Here is a 17,648-nt window from a genome sequence, read left to right as displayed (position 1 = left end):
TCTTGAAAATCCTAAAGAAAACAGTAAATGATGCAGGTAAGGATTGGCATGTACAACTCAATCTGGCACTCTGGGCATACAAGACTAGCATTCAGACACCTACAGGGGCTACGCCATATTCATTGGTGTACGGATCATAAGCAATTCTACCTCTTGAGGTAGAAATTCCATCACTTAAGAGTATTTTTAAAAGGCCTCATACCAAATGAGGAGTATCGGGTAAACAGATTGCAGGAACTAGAGCTTTTGGATGAAAAACGACAACATGTCTATGATCACCTCAAAGCATACCAGCAACGCATGTGTGGAAGCTACAAGCACAGAGTCATCCCTAGGGTTTTTAAAGTCGGTGATCTTGTACTCAAATAAAATCCCAGAAATCAATAAGATCGAGAAAAGAAGGGGAAGTTTGAACCTAATTGGTTGGGTCCCTATGTCATCATATCAGCCTATGGATCAAGTGCCTATTAGCTAACAACTTCAGAAGGAGATGTACTTGATGAACCAACCAACAACATTCACCTGAAGAAATTATACACTTGAGTGGTCTAATGCACGGAAAAGTGAAAAATACAAAAAAAAATAAAAAAAAAAATCAGAAAAATACAAAAATAAAATAAAAAAATAAAATAAAATAAAATAAAAGTGCATTAAAAACAAGTGGTGAAAACCTAGCAACGGGCTCTATTTGTGAGAGAACAACTCCTCTATCTATCACTACTCATATCTTTTGCATCCATCCAAGTCTTAGCTAATGGCCATCGCCCAACACTATTCAAGCAACATTATCCCAGACATACTTAACGTAGTCACTGTCCTTGATTATCTAAAGATCAGTTCATCATATCCCACCATGGCTTGGCAATCACTATGTATATCCATATCGATAGATATCTATAACTAGGGGCAGCATTCTTCTAACTTCAAGCATTCCAACAACGAGTAAACAAAAATCACAACATGCTAAGGAAACCCTGTCAACAACAACTCATTAGTCGAGAAAACAAGACACTGATCCAATTAACAACTTCAACGCACATGATGGATGATTTTTTGCATTATAATTTGTTTACATCTTGCATGAAGTTTTGACTATTTTGTATCTTAAATTTTTTAATCATTGGATCTCCTGAATCTCTCGAAGAGGCATCAAGTTAGAGAAAGCAACGAGGGAGTATGATATTTTTCTTGGTTTTCTATCTGTGAGGCGATCACTTGTACGATACAAATTTGTCTTGAGATATGATTAGAAACATATCATTGAAGACATTGTTCCACTTTGCGCATACAAATGTTTAACTCTTGTCTGTTTTACACAAGCAACACTCAGGTCGTCTTGGTTTAATTATACCTCGACGCTTGTGTCGTCTTGCAATATCAAAATCCATGTAAGTTTTACTCAGGTCATTATGGTTCAATTATACCATTATGCTTGTATAAATTTCCAACATATCAAAAACTCAATGATGATAAACCAAAACAAAGCAAAAACACGTGACTAAACAAGAATGACAATGACAGAATGAAGGTGATCATGTAGTTGCATATCATTTTACACTTGCATTTAAAATTACCTATCTCATTTTCAACATACATCTCACATCATTATTGTTATCATACATCTCACATCATTATCATTATCATCGTCATGTCATTTTTACATCTCATATCATACATCTCATTTTCAATAAACATCTCATCATATGTCATGACCCCACATCTTGTAATTATTTATACCTTCCATTTATAAGAAATGATTCATTATTTAATAATTACGCTCTAATTATTAAATTAACATTACCATAAAATATTATAAAAAATATATTAATACATAATTATTTATTATATAATGGGTGCTACAAAATAATAAATATAAATACACTTTGCAACAAATATTTATTAAAACTCTAATTAATATGAATCATTGTTAACTATTAAATTAATGACAAATATTAATAAATAACTATTAATATTAATGGTGCTTAATGCTTAAAACGATCGCACTGGGTATTACGATATTCCCGAAGGTCGTAACCCAAAGACGAATGGACAGTAAGGTGCGGGTATGACTTTAAGCAAGTCACGTCTCTTCTAAAAGGGCGTGACTTTGTAATCGTCGCTTCCCATGGATATTTATGTGCGTTGGCATCCCATCGAGGAGGGTGTCGGAAGTTAGAGAGAAAAAGAACGTAAGGAGAATATAACGCAGAGGTGATAAAACGCAGGAAAGAGCACGCAGCCGAGGGAAATCAGGCGGAAAGAGGGAGCGCAGGAACCGCGGGGTCCAGGTAAGTTCGATGGCCACTAAGTTATTTCATAGCAAAAGTAAAGTTAAAATTAGAAATACAGATAGTAAGGATATAGGGTATTAATGTTAAATGATAGTATAGGGTTTTTCATTAATACATTATATGTTATATAAAAGATAGATAAATGTTGTAGTTAATATAAAAATAATAAATATATAAATATAAATATATAAATATATATATATATATATATATATATATATATATATATATATATATTTGCACAATATGAATAAGTCATCATGAATGAATAAGTTAGTAAATACTTTAATAAAAGAAATAATTAATAAACCACAACTCCTGACTAAGAAAATAACCTCATGATGTAATTAAGGGTCAATATAATATGCATTATCTTTAAATTATGAATAATATGAATAAAGCAATTACATATTTAAACCTAGTGGGGTAGATGAGGAATTAGGCAACAGGGATAGCAGGAACTAGGCCTCTGTCAGGTAGCCCACCCACTGTAGATGACAAAGGGCTTCTAGCAGGAGGGCCAAGGGGGTATGTACCGTCCTTGGGCCTGATAAGCCAGGAACTAGGCCTCTGTCAGGTAGCCCACCCACTGCAGTTGACAAAGGGCTTCTAGCAGGAGGGCCAAGGGGGTATGTACCGTCCTTGGGCCTGATAAGTGCTACGGGCATCCTAAGGTAGCTTATCCCTTTTATTCCACCAGGAAGTAAACATGTAGTTGACTTATTGATATCTAATAAACTCAAATGAATTCTAGACAAATTATACCCTAGATGAGTTAATCAATCATTAAAAAAAATCATTGTTTACGTGTTTTCTTAGATTTGCGAAGTTGGGACATTACAATTGGTATCAGAGCCAAGTTCTGCCATCCTGCTAAGGGTTGTTAATGCAAACTTATCAAAGGAGAACCAGAGGAAGTAGTAACCACATGGGTGAACCATTGGAAAATGAACTTAGAACATTCATGGAAAACAATGATAGAAAAACTCAAGCTCTAATGGAGCAAAATGAAAAAACAAGTCAGGCTTTGCTTCAAGCCTTACAAGATATGAATACTACCATGAACACTCTTAGAAATCATTCCAATGGCAGAGAAGAAAATTCTAATCATTCTGAAAACACTCATAATACATCTTCCAGCTCCAGAATACAAAAACCCAATTTCCTACCTAGAGAGGGAAATAATAGGGAAGAAACAAATAACTCCTCCATGAATAATACAGAAGAAATAGCCATGGCCTATGCTAAACTAGGGCCAGAAGTAAGAGAGATTGTATCTTTTAGGGAGTTTTGTGAAGCAAAGAAAAATGAGACCCCTAGGAGAAAACCATTCAGCAGGGATCTAAAACACAAAGTAAATAAACTATCAATACCTAACTTTTATGGCTCCGGAAAAATATCAGCCCAAGCATGGATACAAAAACTTAATACATACTTAAATCTCAGCCCCATGACAAAAAATGATGCAGTTCAATTTGCCATTTTACACCTAGAAGGTTTAGCCCATGAGTGGTGGTATCATGGCACCCTCACACAAGGTCATGATGGTATAACTACATATGACGAGTTCACTCAGAAACTCATTAAGAGATTTGAGAGGAAACACCCACAAAAAAATTTCAAAGAATTAACCCTCTTAAGACAAAGGGGAACAGTGGAGGAATACATCACTGAATTTCAAAAAATTTCCGTAAGGGTCTCAGGAGTGGATGAGGACAGGCTCACCTATCTTTTTGTGGAGGGACTCAAAGACTCCATTAAAGGATTGATGAGAGCATTAAAACCTCCTACTCTAGACGATGCCATAGATAAAGCATTGGGCCTAGAAGACACTTCAACTTGGGAGAAACCCTCCAAAACATTCACTAAAAATACACATACTAAAGAATGGCCTAGGAAGGGAAACACCTTTAAAGAAAGGGAAGAGAGTAAAAGAAAGAACGTATGTTACCATTGTCATGAGAAATGGGAATATGGTCACAGTTGCAAAGAAGGAAATGAAATAGATATGCTTAAGAAAAAAAGGCTATGCTTTAAGTGCAAAGAAAAGTGGCAACCGGGTCACATATGTGGGAGGAAGAGCCAAGCCCACAACTTGGAAGCCTTATCTAGTGATGAAGAAGAAGAACTCAATGAACCCCCAAGCAAAAGAGGAAAAATTACTGAAGATGTGCAAGTATCATTAGCCGCAATTTCCGTAGCTTCAAAACACCATCCATTCAGAATCAAAAGTATGATCAAAGGGCAGAGAGTAATTGCGCTCCTGGATAGCAGGGCTACCCACAACTTTATTGATAAAAGTTTGGTAAAAAGATTGAAGCTGACAACACAAGAGTTTAAGGGTTTCCAAGTAGCTCTTGCAGACGGATCCACTTCCTCATGTAACAAAAAGATCCCTCAATTAAACATAACATTAGGGAAACACCCTACCAAAGAAGATTTTTATGTGGTAGAGTTAGGGGATTCAGATGTAATCCTAGGAATTCCATGGATACATTCCTTGGGAAGATTCTACCTCGATCACCCCAAATTGGAGTTATGTTTCACTCAAAATGGACAGGAAGTACTAATCCAAGGGTTGCATGATGGCACAACCAGAATGGTAACTTCCAAAAAGATGGAAAGGATTTTTAGACGTAGCCAAAGAGAGTGGGCTGCCCAATGCATGGTACTAGACAAAAATTCAAACCAAGGGGAAGCCATTCATGTTGATATTAAACCCATTATTAAAAAACATAAAAAAGTGTTTGAGGATATCCCAAAAGGACTGCCACCCAAGAGAGGATTTGAACACACTATTGAACTTGAAGAAGGTGCAAAACCAGTAATCACCACCCCTTATCGCCATCCAAGGGGTTATAAGGAAGAAATTGAGAAAGCTATCAAAGAGCTTCTAGAAATGGGGCACATTCAACCTAGCTCCAGTCCTTTCGCCTCCTCTGTTGTATTGGTGAAAAAGAAGGATGGGACCATGCGGATGTGCATTGATTATAGAGCACTCAATAAGAAGACTATAAAGAACCGATACCCTATCCCTAGGGTGGACGAACTTATAGATGAATTACATGGAGTAGTATACTTTTCAAAAATAGATTTGAGATCGGGATACCATCAGATAAGAGTGAGGAAGGAAGATGTTCCCAAAACAGCTTTTCGATGCCACTATGGCCACTTTGAGTTTTTGGTCCTTCCATTTGGCCTTACAAATGCCCCTGCCACCTTCTAGTGATGCATGAATCACATCTTCAGGGGACAGTTGAGGAAGTTCCTGTTAGTATTTTTTGATGATATATTGATTTACAGCAAAACTTGGGAAGCACACTTGAGGCACATAGATGAAATATTGGGCCTACTTGAACAACATTCTCTTTTTGCCAAAATGTCAAAATGTGAGTTTGGGATGGAAGAAATTTTGTATCTTGGTCATAAGATCAGCACCCATGGAGTTAAGGTGGATGAAGAAAAAATTGAAGCCATCAAAAATTGGCCAAGGCCCCGAACCCTCACTCATCTTAGAGGTTTCCTAGGTTTATGCAGTTATTATAGAAGATTTGTTAAAGGATTTTCAAAGCTAACTTCTCCTTTAACCAATTTAACTAAGAAGGGAGCATTCTTATGGTCAGATGAAGCCCAATCCGCATTTGAAAAACTTAAAGAGGTAATGAGTACTTGCCCGGTTTTAGCAATTCCGGACTTTTTAGCACCTTTTGAGCTTTATTGTGATGCCTCAGGAGAAGGCATTGGAGCTGTCTTAATGCAAAAGAAACATCCCATAGCCTTTGAAAGCAGGAAACTTAGAAACACAGAAAGAACTTATTCAGTTTATGATAAAGAAATGTTAGCTATTATGCATGCATTAGAGAAGTTCAGACAATACCTGATATGTGGGAAGTTTATAGTTAAAACTGATCATAACAGTTTGAAGTTTTTTCTCAATCAAAAAGATTTGAATGATAGACAACAGAAATGGGTGAGTAAACTTCAGGCATATAATTTCGACATAGAATATATGAAAGGGAAATATAATGTTGTGGCAGATGCTCTTTCAAGGAAACCTTACTTGGGGTCCTTATCAGTCCTATCTATAGATTGGAAGACAACTCTAAGTACCGAATATGCCAAAGACAAATTCTCTAGCAACATTCTAGAGGGAAAAGAAATAGATGAAAATTACCGGGTAATTGATGACCTCATTCTCTACAAAAACAGAATCTATGTTCCATCAGGGTCAAATATGAAAAAAGACATTATAAGGACTTATCATGACCTTCCTTTAGCAGGTCATCAAGGGTATTATAAAACCTACAAGCAGATCAGAGAAAGATTTTCATGGAAAGGGTTAAAGGAAGATGTACTGAAACACACCCAAGAATGCATGGTGTGTCAAAGGAATAAAGAAGAACACACTTTCCCTTCAGGATTACTCCAACCACTACCAATTCCAAATCAAAAGTGGGAGAGTATATCTATGGACTTCATAACAGGACTTCCAAAGGTACAGAATAAAGACTGCATTTTTGTAGTAGTAGACAGATTAACAAAATATGCACATTTTATGGCCATTCCTTCAAGTTTTGGAGCATCTCACATAGCTGACATCTTCTTTAGAGAAATCTTCAAGCTACACGGTTTACCCAAAAATATTGTGAGTGACAGAGATAGACGATTTCTTAGCATATTTTGGCAAGAACTATTTAAACTAGCAGGGACAGAGTTAACTCCAAGTACCAGTTATCATCCACAGACCGATGGGCAAACAGAAATAGTAAACAAATGGATAGAAGGTTATCTAAGGAATTATGTGTCAGGTCAGTAGAATGCTTGGGTCAAATGGCTGCATCTTGGGGAGTATTGTTACAACACAACCCATCATATGTCAATTCGAATGAGTCCCTTTAAAGCCCTCTACGGGTATGAAGCAACGTCCTTTGGGGATCTCATCCGATCAGAAAGTCATGTACCAGGTGCAAAAGATTTCCTCCAGCAAAATACAGATATCATGAATGCCCTTAAAGATAATCTTCACCAAGCACAGAACCAACAGAAACTGTATGCGGACAAAAAAAGGATTGAAAGATCATTTCAAGTAGGAGACTTGGTATTCTTGAGACTCCAACCTTATAAGCAATCATCCATTAAAATCAGTGGAGCTGAGAAATTGAAACCACGATTCTATGGTCCTTATAGAATTTTGAGAAGAATAGGTGAAGTGGCCTATGAATTGGAGCTACCCGATCACAGCAAAATACACAATGTATTTCATGTATCCTGGCTAAAAAAGGTTTTAGGTCAACACATTCTCCCTTGTACCGAGCTACCCCCAATTGATAATGAAGGGAAGTTGATTTTGGAACCTGAACTTATCCTTGACAAACGAGAAAGAAAATTAAGAAGGAGGACCATAACGGAGTATTTAGTCAAATGGAAGAACCTTCCTAGGGAAGATGCTACATGGAAAGGAGATGAGACCATTAATCATTTCAATCCCAGATTGCTTGAGGACAAGCAATTTTGAGTGGGGAGGGTTGTCATGACCCCACATCTTGTAATTATTTATACCTTCCATTTATAAGAAATGATTCATTATTTAATAATTACGCTCTAATTATTAAATTAACATTACCATAAAATATTATAAAAAATATATTAATACATAATTATTTATTATATAATGGGTGCTACAAAATAATAAATATAAATACACTTTGCAACAAATATTTATTAAAACTCTAATTAATATGAATCATTGTTAACTATTAAATTAATGACAAATATTAATAAATAACTATTAATATTAATGGTGCTTAATGCTTGAAACGATCGCACTAGGTATTACGATATTCCCGAAGGTCGTAACCCAAAGACGAATGGACAGTAAGGTGCGGGTATGACTTTAAGCAAGTCACGTCTCTTCTAAAAGGGCGTGACTTTGTAATCGTCACTTCCCATGGATATTTATGTGCGTTGGCATCCCATCGAGGAGGGTGTCGGAAGTTAGAGAGAAAAAGAACGTAAGGAGAATATAACGCAGAGGTGATAAAACGCAGGAAAGAGCACGCAGCCGAGGGAAATCAGGCGGAAAGAGGGAGCGCAGGAACCGCGGGGTCCAGGTAAGTTCGATGGCCACTAAGTTATTTCATAGCAAAAGTAAAGTTAAAATTAGAAATACAGATAGTAAGGATATAGGGTATTAATGTTAAATGATAGTATAGGGTTTTTCATTAATACATTATATGTTATATAAAAGATAGATAAATGTTGTAGTTAATATAAAAATAATAAATATATAAATATAAATATATAAATATATATATATATATATATATATATATATATATATATATATATATATATATATATATATATATATATATATATATATTTGCACAATATGAATAAGTCATCATGAATGAATAAGTTAGTAAATACTTTAATAAAAGAAATAATTAATAAACCACAACTCCTGACTAAGAAAATAACCTCATGATGTAATTAAGGGTCAATATAATATGCATTATCTTTAAATTATGAATAATATGAATAAAGCAATTACATATTTAAACCTAGTGGGGTAGATGAGGAATTAGGCAACAGGGATAGCAGGAACTAGGCCTCTGTCAGGTAGCCCACCCACTGCAGATGACAAAGGGCTTCTAGCAGGAGGGCCAAGGGGGTATGTACCGTCCTTGGGCCTGATAAGCCAGGAACTAGGCCTCTGTCAGGTAGCCCACCCACTGCAGTTGACAAAGGGCTTCTAGCAGGAGGGCCAAGGGGGTATGTACCGTCCTTGGGCCTGATAAGCGCTACGGGCATCCTAAGGTAGCTTATCCCTTTTATTCCACCAGGAAGTAAACATGTAGTTGACTTATTGATATCTAATAAACTCAAATGAATTCTAGACAAATTATACCCTAGATGAGTTAATCAATCATTAAAAAAAATCATTGTTTACGTGTTTTCTTAGATTTGCGAAGTTGGGACATTACATCATACTTCTCATTTTCAAGATACATCTCACCATCATCATCTAGTCACATTCATCATTGAAACCCTCGCATGCATATCTATCGCATCATCATAGAATCTTTCTTCACTTTCATATCTTCATCATTCTTCCAGCTATCATCTATCATGTCTTATACATGATATATCGTTCCTGAAACCAAACATTTTGATCAGCTCTTATACAAGATATATCATTCCTGAAACCAAACGTTTGATAAGCTCTTATACAGGATATATCGTTCCTGAAACCAGACGCTTCAATCATCTTTGTCTTATACAGGTGATGTCATTCCTGAAACCAGACACTTCAATCATCTTTGTCTTATACAGGAGGTGTCATACCTGAAACCAGACTTGATCTCAATCTAACCAATCTTAATCTCAATCCAATCAATCTAATCAATCTTATCAAACACATGCATGTCATCACTATCCACTCTTCTATCTTTCAAATAGCATTCTTCTTCTTTCGAAAGATCATTCATGCCTGTTTTGCACAAACGATCTCCTGAGGGGGCAAAATCATATCAAATCTTGACATCAATTTCATATTAGTTTCATATCGACATCAGTCTCATATCAAATCAATTCTTCATATCTGGGGCATCATCAATATCGTTCATCAAATCTGGGGCATCATATCGACATTTCAACACACGACATTGTATCGATCAAATTTTGACAGCATATCCAACAAATTTTCTTTGAATCAACAGTATTGTTAGGTGATTATTTTATTGAATAGATTATTTATTGTTTATGGATTGAAAAGATTACATGTTTTATTATTACAAATATTTTGTCATTGTTTATTAATTGAATTCATTGGTATAGAATATTGATAATTTTATCAATGTAACTTTTATTAAAATTATGAAAAGAAGTTAGATACATCCTTCCTCCTTTATTATGTTATGCATATATATATATATATATATATATTACATACTTCTTTATAGTAACTCCACGAATAAATTACCTCCTTAAGACTTGGATTATTTTCGAACCCCTATTACACATTTTGAAACCTGACACTGCATGCTTACGAAATCATGGAGATGTGGTCCCATTTGTAGTGGGTAGAGGATGCATTATGGGCAATAGCTGGTTTGTGAGGATGCAGACAGATAATCCTAATGAATATTTATGGCCACTGTGAGAGTGGTCTAGCAAATCACAACATATCTTATGGTTCTCTGTATGGGCAAGTTAGTGGACTGGTGTGCACAAGTTCTTATCCTCGACAATTGTTTATATCTTGGTTCGTTATTCTAAATGAATAAAATAACTGTAATTATGTCGAAAATTCTTCACTTTTTCAACGTTCATGCTTCCCCTTAAGCGATCTTTCTATGAATTTTCAGGTCGAATGTCCAATAGATCTTTAGCTACACTTTGCATAGGAGATTTTTGGACTCCTACCATTTGATAGTGATGATCAAAGCACTTAAGTTAATTACTTATTAGTAATCCCAAGGTAACAATATTCTTAATTTGATTCAGAAACAGTTTCAAGTCAATCTGAAATCTGCATTTTTAAATTTCTAAAAATGTTGGCATTTTGTCACACAAAATTAGATAATTTTCCTGAAATAGCATCTTCGGCAAACATTGACTGGATATTATAAACTTGAAAGCTACTCGATTTAAATACATAAGCCAAGGTAACCATTATATAATGATTTTAAATAAAAGATGCAGCAGCTGCTAGGACAATGGTTAACTCCATTCCAATATTCTAGTTTGTACCCTTGATAAAGACTACTATTAAAATAGTAAATTAACAGTAGATGAATCACGCTGTTACAAGATTGACGTTCTATATTGACAGATAAATCACATCTCTTTCGTACGCTTTAATGTTTAGAAGAGCTAACCGGGGCAAATCAAAATATATTTAGATGCTTTATTCTGTAGAAGAACACTATTTGTTGCGAACCCCAATATTGATAAAAGAAATTGTGTTCTTCCATGGCTAGCGATGAAATTGTAGAGCATCGCTACAATATTGCTTGAAATTTATGCATTCATCAACAACGAACTCACTGCAAAAGCCAATCCAACAAAATTCATGACCGACGTTCTTTATTTCAGGAGAACAAATATGCATCAATAGATAAGCAATAAAATCAGATTTGTTAGAGCATACAATATCCGTTGCGTCATTTGAGATACATCCCATCTCGGGCTCCATGGATAATCGCTATAGAGGCGAGATGTAATTGGCATTCCTTGTGAATCAAAATGCTGGAAAATACAAACAAATGAGATTAAAAGGTAGACAAACAAATTTTTGCCGTTGCTGTGGTCCACCAAATATATTCTTTCGCTACTAAGGAGTATACAACTTTTTACTCGAGAAAGCTAATTGGGTTGATAAATTGCTAACAAAAGGTACTGGAGGAATGAATGTATGTTTTTTGTTGCAATTTATCAACAAATAACTACCAGAACGGTGCTTTTATTGGTTTCTTCATGAACCGATAAGTATTTTTTGTTTCTTTTTTTTCGACGGAATTTTATGCTCAAAGCAAAGACAATCATTCTTATGAAAGAAACCAAGTACAAGCAAATTGAGCATCCACCTTATTTTAAAAAAAACGAGCATTAACTGAAAATAAACAGCATGCAAAGTGAATTGGTAGAAGATCATTTGTTAGTGAATTTGTGAATAAATATGTCGCAAAGCTGTTTGTTTGATCCAAACGGAGTTTCATTGATAAGAAATTTTGAAAATTCAAATTTTTTGCAGAATGTTAAAACAAACAAAAACTGATTCATTACTATTATGAAACTGAAACATCAACCCATTACCTAGTACCCTTTTGTTGCCAGCTTGTAAGTGTAAGCAGTAAAAAGGATAATAACACAAACAAAAGAGACCCAGTATTAACAAAAATGTAAACATTTCAGTATTTAGGTCTTGTAATGTCCCCCTTTGAAAAAGAATTTAATAATAAATAATAATAATTAAATTAAAATATTAAAAATTTAAATTAAAATATAAAAGAATATAATTAAAATTTAATTAAGTTAATGAATGGTCAAAAGAAATAAAATGAAAAGTTGCGACTCCCTCAAACATGAGATATAAAAGGGGGAAAGGAACCTCATTTGAGGGGGGGATAATTTGGGAATCAGAAGTGCAGATCTAATTGTGAAAGATTGTGTCCCTTTCAAAGGCCAGAAATAATGAAGAGTTGCACTCTTTCAAAGGGTGCTAATGGTGAAAGGGTATGTCTCTTGCCAAAGGGCATACATGATGAAGAGGTGTAACCTCTCCCTCACATCGAGAGATATAAATAAAAGGAATCAAAACCCTCCAATGACAGCACCATTGATCAGATCAGATCAGAACTGTTATTAAGTTACAGGCAGTAACACCCTTGTTCTTGGTGGTATGCATGGGGATTATGGAAGAGAAAGGAAGAAACATACACAGCAGAGATTATCAAATCACAGGATAAATATAAATTACAACCTTGAGATAAAGGAGAAGCATCTTCAATAATCAGCGACCTGAAGGGATCAAGAATAGTGGAATACCAAGACATAAATATACAACAGACTAGACTGCTACATTAGGCAAACTGTGAGAAATTAGAAATATAAAGGACCAGCCAGCATTACAACCATATTATCAGTTAATGCAGATCTGGTATGATCTCCCCTATTCATGACTTTATAGCATAATAGACTATACTTGTAGATTGAATGTCTATTAAGATTATACAATACCTTGTGGCCAATTATATTGGGTATATTATTCTTGGCAATAAACAATGCAATAAGAATTTATTTATAATTTACATAATTATAAATGATATACCTAATTCTTATTATATCTGGCATAAGGAACAATTAATGATCGACAATTATATATATTGAGCAAACTACCCTGATAGTAATATAAGGAAGTACAAGGAGGGAGACGGTGATGAGGTCCTCCTCTAGGTAGACCACCTCATGTTAGTTGACTGATGATCCAATGAGGCCAAGGGGGTGTAGACAGAGTCCACCGCTCTTGGACTTAGAGGGGAAGGACGTTTAAGACACCCTATTGTATCTTTCCAAACACTATCATGGTTGATTATTGAATTAAGGGAATTCTAACCACAAGAGAAGGATAAGGATGGAGTTGATAAAGGGGAATGGTGATAGGATACCTCACTAGGTAGACCACCTCATGGTAGTCGACCGATGGCCCCATGAGGCCAAGGGGAGCTTTTATTCCACTCTTGGGCCTAGGGTAGAGGGTCTCTTGGACACCTTATTGTTCCTCCTTACTCCCACTTTCTTATGGTTGAGTTTCAACAAGGAATTGGACAAAAACTATGGTTAAGCTAATGTTCCTAACCCTAAGTATAGAGAATTTATGCTTAATTGTCTTTCTTGGAAGATTAATATTATTAATTATATACATTTCAATGGTTTTCTAACCTATTGCAAGATCTCAATCAGGTATGCATCTTGTTCCATTTATTGTTTTACATGGAAATGGTGATTTAGGGCAAAAATTTGGGTTTTTTACTATAAATGTTATTCAAATTTATATTCAAATCTAAGTTGTATGAGTTTTTGTATTCTTTTACTATTATTGACTGTTGCTTTTATGTTTCAGATTGCTGTGGACAACATTGATTGATTTCTATATCATCTACAACACTTCACATGGCATCTACTTATATGTGATGCCCACCAATCAAGGCATGCCTTGACCGGACATGTCTCTTGACATGTCCGATCAAGACATGTCTTAATCGGTTCATAGGCATCGCTTCAATGAAGCGTTTTACCGATAACTATCAGGTTTAAAGCAAGTGCTATATAATGTTTAATAACCGATACCAATTCAGTTCACGTTAAGTGCAATCAACAATATCAAACGATAACAGATCGGTTCATGACAAATGTTATTACATTAACAACCAATAACTAATCGGTTCATGACAAATGCAACTATATTAACAACCGATAGCAAATCGGTATGATGAGATTAATACGATAACTATTTATAGTTATCATATGATAGCATCAATCGATGCTATCATATGATAACTATGATAGTTATCATAAATTCAATTTGTTCTATTGCAATCACAGCATATGAAATATGGTCATGGCATGATCGATTAATGATGTTCATATATCGAACTGTGCAATCCGATGTTTGGATTGTGGAATGCATATAATCATGAAGTCTACCATTAGCTTGTAGTTATATTGATAAGGTAGATGATTGAATGAGAGATAAATGAAGTCTCTCATTCAATCATTTATCTTACTGAAGCTACTTAGTTTCAACACTCCCTCTTAGCTAGGGAAGATAACTGGAGACTTATGTAAACATTGAAATAAGCATCACATTTCTCATAATAGGATGTATTACATAACCTCGTAATACAAAGGATCATATCACATATACTTGTGACATGATGTATCACATAATAAGTGACATAGGAATATATCACATCATCTCGTGATACAGATATCACATAACACGTGATATTAGTATCGCATAACATGCGATACCTTGGATATACAATACTGAGAATGTTGAATTCCCTTATATTCAGGTTATGGTATGTGCACTGACATTACATCACATAATGTCTACCATAACATATCATGGCACATCCATGAGTCAGAATGATATCAAGTCAGCATGATATCAACATTACAAGATCGTCACCTTATAATGTTTAATACAAGTGTTCATTGTCTAAAAGATTGTCACCTTTTAGAAATGTACACAGGGGGTGGAGCCCATAAAGTCATAACACGACAAAAAAAGTTTACATTAAACATCTCATATATTAGTATAGATTACAAAGCTAATTATAACTCAATCATACCAAGACCTTTCCTAAAGTGTTCAACTTTCACTTTGGATAGAGGCTTGGTCAATATGTCTGTTGTCTGGTCTCCTGTACTGATATACTACAACTGAATCACATTCCTATCCACCATGTCTCTCACATAGTGATAAGGAATCTCTATGTGTGTGGATCTATCATGAAATACAGGGTTCACGGAGAGTTTTATACAACTCTGATTATCACAATGAATTATAGTAAGCTTCAGTAGTTTTCCGAATAATCTTACAAGTAGTTTCTGTAGCCATACAGCTTCTCGTGCAACCATGGAAGTTGCGATATATTCGGCCTTTGTAGAACTCTGAGCTACTGAAGGTTGTTTCCTGCTAATCCGAGATATCATGGTTGAACCCAAGTTGAAGCAACACCCTAAGGTGCTTTTCCTGTCAGTCACACTTCCAGCCCAATCTGAATCAGTTAACCTGTGAAGATCCAAACCAATATTCTCATACTTGAGTCCATAGTTAAGAGTGCCTTGAAGGTATCTCATGATATGTTTTACAGCCATAAGATGAATCTCCTTAGGTTCACACATGAACTAACTCAAGGCATTTACTAGATAACAGATATCAGGTCTAGTATTGACCAGGTACATTAATGATCCAATCATCTGTTTGTAGAGAGTGGGATCTATCAATGGGGAATCTGCTGCTGCCTCCTTTAGTTTGTGAAGATTAGTTTCCATAGGAGAAGTCATGGGTCTGCAGTTCATCATATCAATCTCTTCAATATGTCTAAGGTGTATTTTCCTTGATTAAGTATAATACTGTTAGAGTTTTCCCAAACTTCCAATCCAAGAAAGTAATGTAGAAGGCCTAAATCCTTCATATCAAACTCTTTTTCAAGGTCTTTCTTACATTGACCAATAAGGTGGTCTTCTCTTGTAATTAGAAGATCATCAACATATAAGATCAATATCAGCATATCACCTTTGACTTTCTTGAAGTAAAGATTCGGATTTGCATCATTCTTTGAGAATCCCAATCTCAGGAGATAGCTGTCAATTCTTTCATACCAAGCCCTGGGAGCTTGTTTTAGACCATATAGAGTTTTCTTTAATCTGCACACATGTGTCTCTACATTGTGGTTCTCAAACCCTTCTGGTTGTTCTAAGTAGACTTCGTCCTCAATTTTACCATTCAAGAAAGCAGTTTTCACATCCATCTGATGGACTTTCCAACCTTTGGCTGCTGCAATGGCCAGTACTGTTTTGACAGAGGTGTATCTAGCAACTAGAGCAAATGTCTCATCATAGTCTATTCCTTCTTTCTGTGAGAACCCCCGGGCAACAAATCTGGCTTTATGTTTCTCTATGCTACCATCTACAGCATGTTTGATTTTGAATAGCCACTTGGATGAGACAATGGTTTTCTCTTTTGGCCTAGGAACAATTTCCCACACATCATTGTTTAGGATGGATTTATATTCTTCCGACATGGCATCTTTCCAAACTTGATGTTTAAGAGCTTCTGGTACACTAGAGGGTTCTGATTTGGAGAGGTCATTCATTAGGGCTACATAGCTAGTGAATCTTTGGGGCCTCTTACTTTCTCTAAAAGTCCCTAAAGGAGTTGCAAAGTCCCTTGCATCTTCCATTGTTTTGTGAACCCATAGAGGTCTTTTCTTAGAGATTTCTTGGGCAGGAATTTGTAGTTCATTTTCTTCTGAACACTCCCTCTGAATCTTAGGAGTGGGATCCTCTTCTATGTCTGAAGATGGAGCATAGATTTTTGACTCAATAGAGTATTTAGCCTTTTTGAAGGCTATGTCCTCTTCAAATATTACATCTCTACTAAGTTCAATATTGCTATGTCCAAGCACAAATATTCTATAGGCTTTAGAGGTTTCACTATATCCAACAAAGATTCCTTTTCTTCCAGAGGGTTCTAGTTTTGTTCTTTTCTCTTTAGGTATATGAAAGTAGATAGGGCATCCAAATATCTTAAAGTGAGTTATATCGGGTTTTATCCCTGTGAAAACTTTTTCAGGAGTTTTATCTTCAATGTGGGAGTGAGGACATCTATTTTGTATGTATACAACAGTGTTGGAGGCTTTTGCCCAAAGATGATTTTCTAAATATTGATCAAGAAGCATGGCTTTGGTTGCTTCTACAATGGTTCTATTTTTCCTCTCAGCAACCCCATTTTGTTGGGGGTTGTAAGGGACAGTGAACTCCCTCTTAATCCTAGCTTCTTTACAAATTTCTCTAAAAATGTCTGAGGTATATTCCCTCCCATTATCAGTCCTTAGGATTTTTATTTTCTTTCCGGAAGAGTTTTCAGAGAGAGATTTGAATTCCTTAAATCTCTTGAGGATCTCTTCAAATTCTTTACGTTTAAGAAAGTAGATCCAAGTCTTCCTGGAGAAGTCATCAATGAATATTACATAATAAAGGAACCCTCCTAATGATGGTACAGACATTGGCCCACATAGGTCAGAGTGAACTAGTTCTAAAACATTGCTTGTTTTCCTAGAA

At 35.4% G+C, this 17,648-nt stretch overlaps 2 protein-coding genes across 4 annotated transcripts in view; one reads left to right on the top strand and one right to left on the bottom strand.

Annotated features, from left to right (window-relative positions):
- Positions 1-3,219: 3,219 nt before the first annotated feature.
- LOC131874249 (uncharacterized) lies at positions 3,220-5,517 on the top strand. Its single transcript, XM_059217532.1, has one exon. It carries the CDS (start codon positions 3,220-3,222, stop codon positions 5,515-5,517), a length of 2,298 nt encoding a protein of 765 aa, XP_059073515.1.
- Positions 5,518-10,896: 5,379 nt separating this feature from the next.
- LOC131044746 (uncharacterized) overlaps positions 10,897-17,648 on the bottom strand; it is a 228,526-nt gene continuing 221,774 nt past the window's right edge. For 2 of the 3 annotated variants that reach the window (XM_057978163.2, XM_057978172.2), the window contains 2 exons: positions 11,446-11,543; positions 10,897-11,341 (listed from right to left, as the gene is read on the bottom strand). In XM_057978163.2, the coding sequence (XP_057834146.1) occupies positions 11,272-11,341; positions 11,446-11,543 (168 nt within the window). In that variant the 3' untranslated portion in view covers positions 10,897-11,271. Of the gene's footprint in view, positions 11,342-11,445; positions 11,544-17,648 lie in introns of those variants that run through there. The other variant, XM_059218421.1, reaches the window with a different exon arrangement.

This window comes from Cryptomeria japonica, chromosome 3 (genome assembly GCF_030272615.1).
Source record: "Cryptomeria japonica chromosome 3, Sugi_1.0, whole genome shotgun sequence".
NCBI classification, from domain to species: Eukaryota; Viridiplantae; Streptophyta; class Pinopsida; order Cupressales; family Cupressaceae; genus Cryptomeria; species Cryptomeria japonica.
The sequence above is the reverse complement of the archived record's forward strand: the minus strand, read 5'-3'. Positions and strand labels throughout refer to the sequence as shown.